Below are 12,422 nucleotides of genomic sequence, written 5' to 3' on the forward strand. Positions count from 1 at the left end.
AAACGCCGTTTACCTTCCCGCTGGAGTGGTACCTATTTATCTACTTGCACTTTGACGTGCCTTCGAACTGCTAGGTTGGCAGGAGCAGGGACCGAACAACGGGAGCTCACCCCATCGCGGGGATTCGAACCGCCAACCTTCTGATCAGCAAGCCCTAGGCTCAGTGGTTTAGACCACAGTGCTACCTGCACCACTATTTACTTTCACCTTAAACCTTACTTGGAATGGGCTGTGGCAAAGGCAGAGGCTGGCACTCATGCCCAGCCCATGGTGAGACATCTGCAGAGGCAGGAGCTGAACTCCTTAGCCCAGGGGTAGGCAACCTAAGGCCCGTGGGCCGGATCCAGCCCAATCACCTTCTAAATCCAGCCCATGGACAGTCTGGGAATCAGCATGTTTTTACATGAGTAGAATGTGTCCTTTTATTTTAAATGCATCTCTGGGTTATTTGTGGGGCATAGGAACACGTTCATTTTTTTCTTCTTCAAAATATAGTCCAGCCCACTACATGGTCTGGGGGATGATGGACCAGCCCATGGCTGAAAAAGGTTGCTGGCCCCTGCCTTAGCCACTGAGTCACACTTAACTCTGTCTTCCATGACCGGCAAGTATAGGAACAATCCACCCCTTGTGTTTGGGAAGAAATCGTCTGTTGGAAGGATCAAGGAGGAATCGAGAACTTGTGCAGAGAAGGCCGACCAAGATTGGTCAAGAGACTGGAAACTGAGCCTTTTGAGGGAGTTGGGTAAATGTTTAGCCTGGAAAAGAGATATGATAGCCATCTTCAAATATCTGGAAGGCTGTCACGTGGAAGAGGGAGCAAGCTTGCTTTCTCCTGCTCCGGAGGGTAGGACTCGAACCCATGGCTTCAAGTGACAAGAAAAGATTTTCTAACTCAGCATCAGGAAGAACTTTCTGACAGCAATAGCTGTTTGACAAAGGGACGAACTCCCTCGGGAGGCGGTGCTCTCTCCTTCCTTGGAGGTTTTCAAGCAGAGGTTGGATGGCCACCAGTCATGGATGCTTTTGCTGAGATTCCTGCATTGCAGAGGGGGTTGAGCTGGATGACCCTCGGGGTGCCCCTTCCAACCCTAGTTACATGATTCCAACCACATAGCTATATATGTGGTGTGGCTGAGCATTTTAGGACTGCTTGGTGCCAGTGTGGCGCAGGGGTTTGTCAGAATGTCGGACTGGGACCTGGGAGAGACCAGGGTTCAGATCTCCCCACCTGGCCATGAAGCTCGCTGGGGCACCCAGTCACCTGTATCGGTCAAACCTACCTCACAGGGTTGTTGTGAAGATAAGATGATGCAGTGAAGAGAGCCACCTTGAGCTGCTGGGGAAAGTGGGATGAAAACACAACTAATCGTTCCAGTCTTGTTCTAATGGTTAACTCTGCAAGTTGCCTTGGGGTGGGGGGGAAGAGAAGGCAATAAATTGATCTACCGAATAATGGATCTATTAAGAGCCATTCGACAGTGGAACGGACTCCCTCCAAAGGTGGTGGACTCTCCCTCATTGGGAGTTTCTGGAAGATAGCTGTCAGTCAGGGGCGCATCAACTGATTGCAGGGGGTTGGTCTGGATGACCTTCGGGGGAACCCCTTCCAACCATACAATTCTATAAAATAATAATATCAGCAGCAAAGGAGGTCATCTATTGCAGTATTTAGAAACGGGCTGGTAAAGAAAGGCCATCCGACTCAGTTTGCTGGCAGGTTGAGAGACAGGGAAAGGAGACCAAGAGGCCCCAGCACAGCCCCCCCCCCACAGATGAAGGGAGGCAGGCAGCCAAACAGGACTCCCTCCCACCCTCCAAGGTGGGAAGGAGAAATGGTTGCTTGGGAAAGCAGCGTAACATCCTCCCAATTGGATATTCCCCCAGGGGTAATGTTGGGGCACATTGACTCTCGTTAACCTTTTACAATGCAGCCAGTTTCAGGTGGCGGGGGGGGGGGGGGGGGGAGGAGTGGAGAGGAAGAGCCCAGCCAAGGACAAAGGTGAATCATTATTCAGGTGGTACCAGGAACTCCACCCCTCAAAAATACCTGGTAGTAACCCCCCCCCCCCAGTTTCTATCTTCTGAATGCGCATTTCTGTGATACTGGAGAGACTGGGGTGGGAGGAAGGGAAGGGGTGGGCCTAGCCCCTTCCTCCTTTACCTGCAGACTTGGGGGGGGGGAGAAAGGGTGCTGGGAGGCTTGCAGGCCAATACCAACGGGGGAGGGGGGTGTCCTTTCCAACTCTGCAGTTCTAGGAAAGTCAGGATGACAAGAGTGGAGAAAAAAAGGATATTTCGAAGACAGGGTGGGCTCCCACGATGAGCCCACCCACAAAGTCTCCTTGATTTGTTAATACACGTACCAGAGATTTTTCAGCTAGGGGGGGGGGGCAGAGCGCCACCTGCAACTCTTTACCTTTGTAAAGGCACTGGCAGGTGCAACTTGAGCCCTGCCAGTGTCAGTTTTGGAACACCACCCAGGGAAAAAGCAGAAAAGCACTGGCCCAGGAAGGCACAGAGACTAGGTCAAGGAGCATCTCCGAGGGCTGCACAGAAGCAGCCCATCCTGGCCGGCGTGTCGGACTAGGACCTGGGAGGTCCGGGTTCAAATTCTGCCCCTCAGCCAGGAAGCTCCCAGTGGATGTCTGCCTACCTCAGGCGATTGTTGTCTATATTTCTACGATTGTGTGATCCTTTCCAATTCTATGGTTTTGAACGTCAATCGTGGGGGCCCCTCCTTCCCAGACAGCGCTCGTTCGAGAAACCACCCAATTTGGTTCTTCCGCAGGGAAGCTGTTAAGTTAGCCAGACCTGTCCCCCCTAGCTTGGGGCACAGCCTCTCTCCACTTGTAAGGAACGACAGGAACCACTGGGCAGGAGCAGGCTGAAGGCTGGGCCAGAACCCCTTCCAAACATGCCCCCCCCTCCCAGCCACATCTCACCCCCATTTCCCCTCTCCATGTGCAGAGGCTGCGGACGTCGGACAAAACTGCACCACCAACTTTGGCAAGACTCGTCGCATTTTATTGAAGGCCTGTGCAGCAGGAGTCACTGGCGGAGGGGCTTCGTTCTCCGTAAGCCCCCCCACCGGGCAGAGAGAGAGAGAGAAGAGAAAGAGAGAACATGGCAGGCAGGACAGAAAGCAACCTTGGTATTTAGGCGTTGTTTTTTTTTTCAAGAGTTGGGTTTTTTATTCTCTTTTTAAATACTGTACAGTGAAAAATAAATAGTCTCAACCGTCACAGATCAAATCCCCCCTTTCCCCCCCACACACAAACACACAAACTCGAAGGCAAGCCGCGCCAGGAGCGACGTCGCCACGTCAGCTTGCGCCCTAAAAGCCTGGCGTTTTTTCTCTCTTTTTGTTGTTGTCTTCCACAGTGTTTTAGAATCAAAGGGGTGGGGGGGAATTAAGAAAAGGATTACTGGTCTGGGGTGGGCCTAACAAAGCAGGTGCCTCGCGTCCCCCGTTTCCCCCTAGCACAGCACAGCCTCGCCCGCCTCCTGGTTTGCAGGAGAGGCTCCTACCTCTCTGTGGCCAGAACCCACTTTGGGGTGGGAAAGGGGCGCCTAGCCCAAAACAACCTCAGGACGCCCGCCTGTGCCCTCCTGGGCGGGCCAGCCCTCCTGCTTCGCTCTCCCGGACGTGACCTCGCCTTTGATTTTTAACTAGTCAAAGAGGAAAGGGAAGGAAAAAAAACAAAGGCAAGAGCACTCTGTGCTCTTGTGCGGTGTGTGTGTGTGTCTGTGTGTGTGTGTGTCTGCATCGTCATCAGAAGGCACAGGTTTCTCTCCCCCTCTCCTTTCTCCAGTTTTGAATAGCCAGTTATTTTTATTTTTCTCTCTTCACATTTGTTTCTAAACAGAAAAAAACTTTTATAAGTCACCAAAAACAGATGCATGTTAAGTCATAGTAGTTTTTTTTTCCCCCACACTGTGTGCGCCTCCAAGAAAAGGGTGGGGGGTTACGAGCTCAGGTAGCGTCAGAGATCCCCCCCCCTTTGACATAACAAGAGGGCAGAAAAGAAAGAGGGGTTTTGCTTTGAATTTTTCACTGCCCTGTCTGGCTGCCACTGCTGAAAGCTTAACCAGGATGTGTTAAGAGCTGTGGTAAAGAAGAGAATCCCATCTTTCGCAAGCTTTTAACGAGCGCTAGATCATCATTACCTTGGGATTCGGGTCAATTTGTTTCATTTCATTTCATTTTTTAAAATAATGGTTTTGTTCTTAAACAAGAGACTGGTGTGGTGTTTATTTCGTTTTCTCTTTAAGATGTTGCAAGCAGGTGGAAAGTAGGGGTCGTTTTCGTTTCAGAGGAGGGTTCGGCCGGCTGCGACTTGGGGCAGAGGCCCCCGCACGCATGCGAGCTTAGGACACGCCGTTCACCAGGGCAGCCACCTCCTCGCTGGGGGCGGCATGCTCCCCGTTCTCCGTAGGCCCGTTGACAACCTTGCTGGTGGTCTCAACCTGGAAGAGAAGCCACAAAATGCAAACCGGTGGTCCGCTTAGCGGGCCCAGCAAACTTGGGAGAGTCATGGCTGCAACCGGCCTAAATCGGTTTATCATTTCCATGAAATTGTCTTTCATGCTGACAATTTTTCTTCAGGTACGGTGTTTATTTCTTGGACGGAAAAACCCTTACCTGAACAGCTGCTGAAACCTTACTTAAAAAATTAAAAAAATAAAGCAAAACAACTATTATTTTTAAAACACGTTTAAAATAAACTTCCCCCAAAATGGCTATTCTCTCACTTCTCCACCTTCTTCTTCCGCACTCCGTATAATAAAGGACATTATTGCACCTGATCAGAACTTCACAAAGGTGTCAAGCTGACACAGCATCAATATGCAATATCCAGTTTCACCATCACAGGATTCCCAGTCTGGACTGAGGAACAGGCTCATAGCAGCTGCGACAACAAGCCTGAATTGGTTTCTCTGGCTCCCCGCACCCCAGACCCAGCCTGCCCCCCCACCCCAAATATTACAAAGAAAAACCTCTTGCTGCTTTTCTCAGAAGCTGCCAAATTTTTGTTCCAGGTGCCCCAAATTGTGGAACACACACACACACACACACAGTCTTCTGGGGCACGAGGTACAAAGCTCTCCAAAAACATGGCCTTCACTCACCTTCTGCTTGGGTGCGTTTTCCTCCGCCGACTTCTCTCGGCTCTCTTTGCGCGGTGGGTGCTGACGGCTCTGAGACTCCGCCCGGGAAATGTAATCGGCTACGGTGACTGTTGGCGATGGGGAGGGAAAAGACCCAAGGTCACGCACGGAAAAGCCCAAGCAGGGGGATGGCGCAGAACCTTCTCCAAAGGGAGAGAGAAAGGCCAAACGGCAATACCTGGCTGGCGGTCCCGGCTGATGGAGCCGTCCACACGGTTGCCGCGGTTGCGTCGGCGCCTGCTCCGGTTCCGTCTCTGCGGTTTAGACTCCTCCTCTGACAGAGAGAAAAGGCAGGACAGACTCAGGAGGGGTAGGAAAGTTGCATGTCAACCTGATTGACTCCTGCATGGTTAACACCCCCCCCCCAGCCCCGTCCCCATGCAGCCTGCCAATGGGCTCACGCTGAGCTGTGCCTTTGCACAACCCCAAGACCTGTGATTCCTGAACTGCAGGGGGCTGGACTAGATGGCCCCTGGGAGCACCTTCCATCTCCACAGTTCTGCTATACTATTACAGTGGAACCTTGGTCATTGAACGCTTCAGAAGTTGAACGCTTCGGCTTTCAAACGCAGACAACCTGGAAGTGAATGCTTCCATTTTCAAACGCGCCTTGTAAGTCAAATGGCTTCCAAGGTACGTTCCTCCATTTTTAAAATGGATTTTGTGCCTCGGTTGTTTATTGTTTGGGAAGCTGAACGGTCTTCCAGAACGGATTACGTTTGACAACCGAGGTTCCACTGTATTCTCTTTCCTGGGTAGTCACAGTCAGCTCAGATCCCATCAGCTTACATTAATGTTAATGAAATATTATTATTTCATTAATAATAAAAATAGCTCTCCATTTGTCCTAAGGGTCCCTGGGTGCGTTACAGCATTAAAACACAGACAAGATTAAAAGCAGTTTACAAAAAGATCACAAAAACAAGGTGGGTCTTAAAAATATACCCCTCAAGTGTCAAAGGCCAGGCTAAAGAGGTGCGTAAGGATTTATGGCCCCTTTCGTCTCATTGACAACGGCACTCAACTGGCCAAACGTGAGAAGAATCAGACCCTCAGTTCCAGCCACCACAGGTGCAACTTTAAAAGCAAAGTAGGCCCCTTGAGGAGCAGCACTGGATTTCTTTATTTACAAAGAAATTTCTACATTGCTGTGTTGCAAAAATGTGTTTATAGTTATTTATCTCATAAAATTTGTACGACTCTTGGTTGTAAAGAACAACAACAACCTTAAAAGCGGTTTACAAAAAGATTAAAAAAGTATTACAGCCATACTTCAAAGCAGGAATAGGAAAGTTTTCAGCAAGTGTTTAGAAGCTGGCGGGGAAGACAGGTAGGGGCTACAAGAACCATGTTAGACTGACCCACAAACCCCACCTTCCACATCATTCTCCCAACTCCTAGCTCTTCCTGATCCCCACAAGCTATGGCCTGCCCCACTCTCCACTCACCCAGGCCGTTCTCATTGACAGACATGTTGTCCGACTCCAGGGCTCCATCCATCATGGTGGCGTCTTCGTCCGTGCGGCGCCGGCGGGACCGGCGCCGGCGGTTGCTGACAGGCTGCGACTCACTGGCGTCCGTGTCCGCAGTCTGGTCGGTTTCGGTGTTGTCCAGCAGGCTGTAAGGGTTGCTGTCGGGGTCTTTCAATACTGCGGAGGGAAGAGGCCGCCCGTCAACTGTCTTTGTTGTGTAAGGTGGTGGGGAGGCCAAAACTTGATGCCCTCCCCCTCGGCCCCCCCCCTTCCCAAGGCTGGAGAAGCGAGGCACCAGGCTTGGTGGAAGAGGTGCAAGGCTCTGGGGCAGGGTCCTAGGGGGCCTCCTGTCTCCTTCCCAAAGCTGGGAAAATGCAAAATAGGCTTTGGGTAGGAGGATGGAGGACTCTAGGACCCCGTCAGAGGGTCCTCACGCTGCCTTCCCAAAGCCTTGCTCACCTGGCTTTGCGGAGGCAGTACCGGTATTAGGGCGTCAAATGTTGCCGAGGGCTGCCAAAAAAAGGCCTCAAAGGCTACCACGTAGAATTGGAAGGGACCTTTTACCACATGTGGTGGACTTGCCCCCGAGTGAAAAGCTTCTGGGACAAGATATATAATGAGATGAAGAAAGTGTTTAAAAACACATTTGTTAAAAAACCAGAGGCTTTTCTACTCGGAATTATAGGGAAGGAATTGCCAAAGAAAGATATCACCTTTTTCTTGTATGCCACAACAGCAGCAGCTAGAATTGTACTAGCAAGGACTTGGAAATCAGAAGATTTACCAACGATTGATGAATGGCAACTGAAGTTGATGGAATACATGGAACTGTCTGAACTGACTGGGAGAATCCGCGACAAGGGAATGAAGACGGCAGAGGAAGAATGGGGGAAGTTTAAGTTATATTTGGAAAAGAATTATAAGATTAAAGATGGACAATAAGGGAAGGGGAAGTACAATGAGGCTATAGATGCAAGAGTTTAAAGAAGAAAGGAACTAGTCTTATAGTTTAGTAAATATAAGAGGTAAAGTTTATAAGTACAAATTTATAGAAAGAAAATAATTGTAAACAGTTATAATGTTTAGATTTTAGAAAATGTTAAGAACGAGGAAGGCGAGAGCGCTGTATTAGGTATTAATAGAAACGTGGAAGGGAGGAGGGAGGAAGTCACAGGTTTAAGAATTCTACTAGTAAATGTTAAATAGAATCTTTTTTCTTTTTTCTGTTTTATATATTTTTATTTCTTGTGTATTTCTATCTGTATTTTTATTTTGTATTTTTCTTTTTATGTCTATTATAAAACTAATAAATTTTTTTTTTTTTTTTAAAAAGGCTACCATGTTAAACCACCCTGTCCTAGGCCTTTGTCCTAGACAATCCAGAGCTCAGCAGCTACTGATGGGAGGGGAGGTGTCTTGTAGGCTGTTCACCCACCAGGTCGCAGCAACGCTTGAATCCAGCTGGCCACCCAGCCCAGCAACATCCTGCTCGGGGTTTGGGACACAAGAGTGATGGAGCACCCCCCTTCCCGCTTTCTGGCCGCGGGGCTCCCAAAAAAGGCTTCCGCTTCTTTCATACCTGAACTAATGGAGGAGCTGTTGTACTTGCTGCTGCCTCCACTGCTGCTACTTCCGCGAGGAGCCGGAGCAGGGCCCCGCCCCCGCCCCGCCCCTGGCCGTCTGCGGCTGTCCTCCGGGCGGGGGTCACGGTCACTGAGCTGCGGGCACTCGTAGTCCTCTCTCTTTTCCGACTCTGTTTCCGAAGCGTTGGACACATCCGAGTTGGTAGCTAGGGAGGCGAGGCGAGGAGAGGAAAGAAAAGAAAAGAGAGGGCCCAAGTGGGAATTTAAGTGGCTGGTCTTAGAGCAGGGGCTCCGGTGAGCTGCTCTCAGCAGCCACCCCACCCCTTTTAGAGTCTGAATGCTGCAGGTGAACCTGCGCAGCAGGGGGAAAGACTGGTGTCAGGGAGACGGCTTGCCTTTGGGCAGGAGGCCGCACTCCCTGTTTCATTTAGCAAAACCTCTAACTGCTTTACAAAGAGCCTAGAAGTATTAAATGTCAAAATATACTAAATGCAGTAAAAATTTCTACAAATGGAGATCAACATGCAGCAAATTTGTTATAATAATGCCGCACAGCAAGCAGAATAAATGCTCCTAATCTTCAACATAGGCAAATGAGTTTTTAAAGGTAAAGGTAAAGGGACCCCTGACCGTTAAGTCCAGTCGCAAACGACTCTGGGGTTGCGGCGCTCATCTCACTTTACTGGCCAAGGGAGACGGCGTTTGTCCGCAGTTTTCCCGGGTCATGTGGCCAGCATGACTAAGCCGCTTCTGGAGGAACCAGAGCAGCGCACAGAAACGCCGTTTACCTTCCCGCCGGAGTGGTATCTATTTATCTACTTGCACTTTGACATGCTTTTGAACTGCTAGCTTGGCAGGAGCTGGGACCGAGCAACAGGAGCTCACCCCGTCATGGGGATTCGAACTGCCAACCTTCCGATCGGCAAGCCCTAGCGCCACCTGCATCCCAAATAGGTTTTTAAGAGATGCTTCAAACTTCCGACAGATGGAGCTTCCTGAATCCCTTACGGCCGCGAAGGTGTCCCATAATCAAACGGTTGTAACCCAAAAGGCTCGCTTCCGTGAAATTTCCAGGTGGCAAGCACACCGGCTGAGGCAATGTTTGCACAACTACGTTTCGCAGACAGAGCAATGAACTTGGTTGTCAACAGAACCTCCCCACCCCAAGTAGAAGATATTCATTCCCAATCCAGACAGAGGCACCCCTAAACACACTCACAGGCAGTTCGCTATCCTGACCCAACAGCCAGCACTGTGCACAGGAGCTTCTTCCCAAACTGCTAACGTTCTGCCCTCCAGTTGTTCTGGAGGGAGGAGACTGGACCTTTTCCCACTCGCCATTCCTGCTTCCAATGCTAAACAACTGATCTGATGTTAAACAGCCGATTTGGTGGGAATGGCTGATTTGGTGGTATGCTAAACAGCTGATTTGGTGGGATGTTAGCAATGTGATACAAAGAGCTCCTCCATGTGTGCAACCCCAGGTATTCTGGGCACAGTCATAGAATCATAGAATCATAGAGTTGGAAGAGACCACAAGGGCCATCCAGTCCAACCCCCTGCCAAGCAGGAAACACCATCAAAGCATTCTTGACGTATGCCTGTCAAGCCTCTGCTTAAAGACCTCCAAAGAAGGAGACTCCACCACACTCCTTGGTAGCAAATTCCACTGCCGAACAGCTCTTACTGTCAGGAAGTTCTTCCTAATGTTTAGGTGGAATCTTCTTTCTTGTAGTTTGAATCCATTGCTCCGTGTCCGCTTCTCTGGAGCAGCAGAAAACAACCTTTCTCCCTCCTCCATATGACATCCTTTCATATATTTGAACATGGCTATCATATCACCCCTTAACCTTCTCTTCTCCAGGCTAAACATACCTAGCTCCCTAAGCCGTTCCTCATAAGGCATCGTTTCCAGGCCTTTGACCATTTTGGTTGCCCTCTTCTGGACACGTTCCAGCTTGTCAGTATCCTTCTTGAACTGTGGTGCCCAGAACTGGACACAGTACTCCAGGTGAGGTCTGACCAGAGCAGAATACAGTGGTACTATTACTTCCCTAGATCTAGATGCTATACTCCTATTGATGCAGCCCAGAATTGCATTGGCTTTTTTAGCTGCTGCATCACACTGCTGACTCATGTCAAGTCTGTGGTCTACCAAGACTCCTAGATCCTTTGCCACCAAGAATACAGCAGGCCTCACCCAACTCACCATAACCAGAGTTGGGTCCCCTGCGCCCACGGCCGCCGCGCCCACCGTAGCTGCCCCCGTAGGTCCGCGTGCCATGCAGGGAGGAGGAGGTGCTCTCGTCCGTGGTGTAGCCACCCCGCTCCTTATCCGACCGGTTGGAGAGGGGGCGGAAGCCCAGGCCGATCTGGCGCAGCTGCTCATCGATCTGCAACCGCTCCAGGCGCAGCTGCTCCACCTCCTAGCAGGAGGAAGGGGGAAAGGGTTGAGAACAAGGCCCCAGCCCTGCCGCCCCCCCCCCCAGTCGGGGAGGAGCCAAGGGCCTCACAGAGAAGGAGGGAAAGAGTGTCTGTCTGCTTCAAGAGTGCCGTAGAATTATGCCGGCCGTCTTTCAGCAGTGCTTGAAAAAAGCTAGGGGAAAGTCGAACAGAAAGGACACAAACGGTCAGGACTCTTCCAAGGCCAGGAAAGGCCCCCCCAAGCACCTTCCCCAAAAGAACTGCACAAAAGCATTCGGGGGGGGCGCACCCCACCTACATCTTCTGGACTTCACTCGTTTTATTTGTATGCTGCTTTCTACACCCCCCCCAAAAAAACCCCGCACACTCAAAGAAAACAGGGATGCAATTCAAAAGCAAACAGTGCAAAATGAAATTTTATAACCATAGTAAGTATAGTAAAATACAAAAAAAAGAAAAGAAAAATTCAGTACTGTAAGCAATATCCAGCACCCAACGGCAAAAATAAACAAGGGAGAGTGAGTTTCCCCTTGGACCTGGAAACACCTGTCCTGTGATCTTTCTCAGAGTACCTCTCCTGCAGCAGTTTCCAAGGGGAAGGAGGAGGGGTAGCTAGAAAGCTGCCCTTTCCCATTATGCTGATCTTTAAACATCAACATCTCAGCACCTGAGTGGGGGGCAGAGGTCCTCAGAACTGGGCGGCAGTTCCGACATTCTGCACCTGTGTCCCAAAATGGAGGGGGTCTGACAAAAATGCTCTGTGGCCCCTGGGCGATGGAAGCAGGCTTGCCCCATGGCCCGATCCTCCCTTGCCACAGCCCAGGAGAACCACACCGGCGGCCTTACCTGAAGGTAGGAGAGGTGGTACTCCAGCAGCGCCTGCGCATTGCTGATGTTCTCCCGCGTTCCCACAAAGATGAAAGGGACCATCCCCTGGGGAAAGGAGACAGGGAGGTTGGCAAAGGGGGGCAAAGAGCAGGTTCCTTTCGCCCACGCAGAACGCGGAGAGGTTGCCAGGGCAGCCAGCTTTAAAGCCAATTAGTCAACTAAAACGTTCCCCGCAGAGGCACCCCAGTTAAAACCAAAGGGATGACATTTTGTGCCCTGGGAAAGCAGAGTTTCGACCAGAGCAGGACAGAGGGCAGGCCCGTGTGAGTTTTCGAGAGGGAAAGATTATCGGGATCCAAGAAAGAAAGAAAGAAAGAGTCAAGAGACATACAGTTGGTTCTTGTCCAATGTCTGTGTCTCGGACAGCTTTAGCCAGGGAACCAACTGGACGAGCCAGCAAGGACTGAAAGCAGACAAATGCAGATGTGATGATTTGATGGGGCATGGCGTGTGGGCAAATGTGGGACGCTGTGGCTTTGAGAAGAGACACCTGGGGAAAGGTGAGACAGAAACCTGGGGCTTGGGAACTGGGGCAGGGGACCCACACAGGAAGAAGCTGCTGCTGCTGTGGCTTCTCTGCTCCGCAGCCCAATTTACCTCCTCCCTGGGGTTCTTCTTGTCATTGTCGCCTTCCACCCGAACGCGGACCACGCCGGATTTGTCCACAATCTCCTGGATGACTTTGCCGTTCTTGCCTATCACCTTCCCTGCGGGAGGCAAATGAAGGCAGGGTGTTGAAGGGTGTGCGTAAATCAAGCACACAGAGGCTATCGGCACGTTCCTCTGCCACCTTAACTCTATGTCCCTAGTGCCAAGTCACTTCCAAATTGGCACCATAGTGCCTTGTAGGGGGACAAGGTCAATGGACAAGGAAACCGACTAG

General features: G+C 50.7%; 1 protein-coding gene across 2 annotated transcripts in view; it reads right to left on the reverse strand.

Annotated features, from left to right (window-relative positions):
* Positions 1-3,005: 3,005 nt before the first annotated feature.
* FXR2 (FMR1 autosomal homolog 2) overlaps positions 3,006-12,422 on the reverse strand; it is a 29,260-nt gene continuing 19,843 nt past the window's right edge. Inside the window, exons 10-18 of one of the 2 annotated variants that reach the window (XM_035135067.2) lie at positions 12,137-12,246; positions 11,871-11,942; positions 11,498-11,584; positions 10,437-10,653; positions 8,224-8,433; positions 6,621-6,821; positions 5,351-5,446; positions 5,134-5,240; positions 3,006-4,470 (exon numbers count right to left, since the gene is read on the reverse strand). In XM_035135067.2, the coding sequence (XP_034990958.2) occupies positions 4,372-4,470; positions 5,134-5,240; positions 5,351-5,446; positions 6,621-6,821; positions 8,224-8,433; positions 10,437-10,653; positions 11,498-11,584; positions 11,871-11,942; positions 12,137-12,246 (1,199 nt within the window). In that variant the 3' untranslated portion in view covers positions 3,006-4,371. The remainder of the gene's footprint in view (positions 4,471-5,133; positions 5,241-5,350; positions 5,447-6,620; positions 6,822-8,223; positions 8,434-10,436; positions 10,654-11,497; positions 11,585-11,870; positions 11,943-12,136; positions 12,247-12,422) is intronic. The other variant, XM_035135066.2, reaches the window with a different exon arrangement.

The sequence above is a fragment of the Zootoca vivipara genome, chromosome 13, assembly GCF_963506605.1.
Source record: "Zootoca vivipara chromosome 13, rZooViv1.1, whole genome shotgun sequence".
NCBI classification, from domain to species: Eukaryota; Metazoa; Chordata; class Lepidosauria; order Squamata; family Lacertidae; genus Zootoca; species Zootoca vivipara.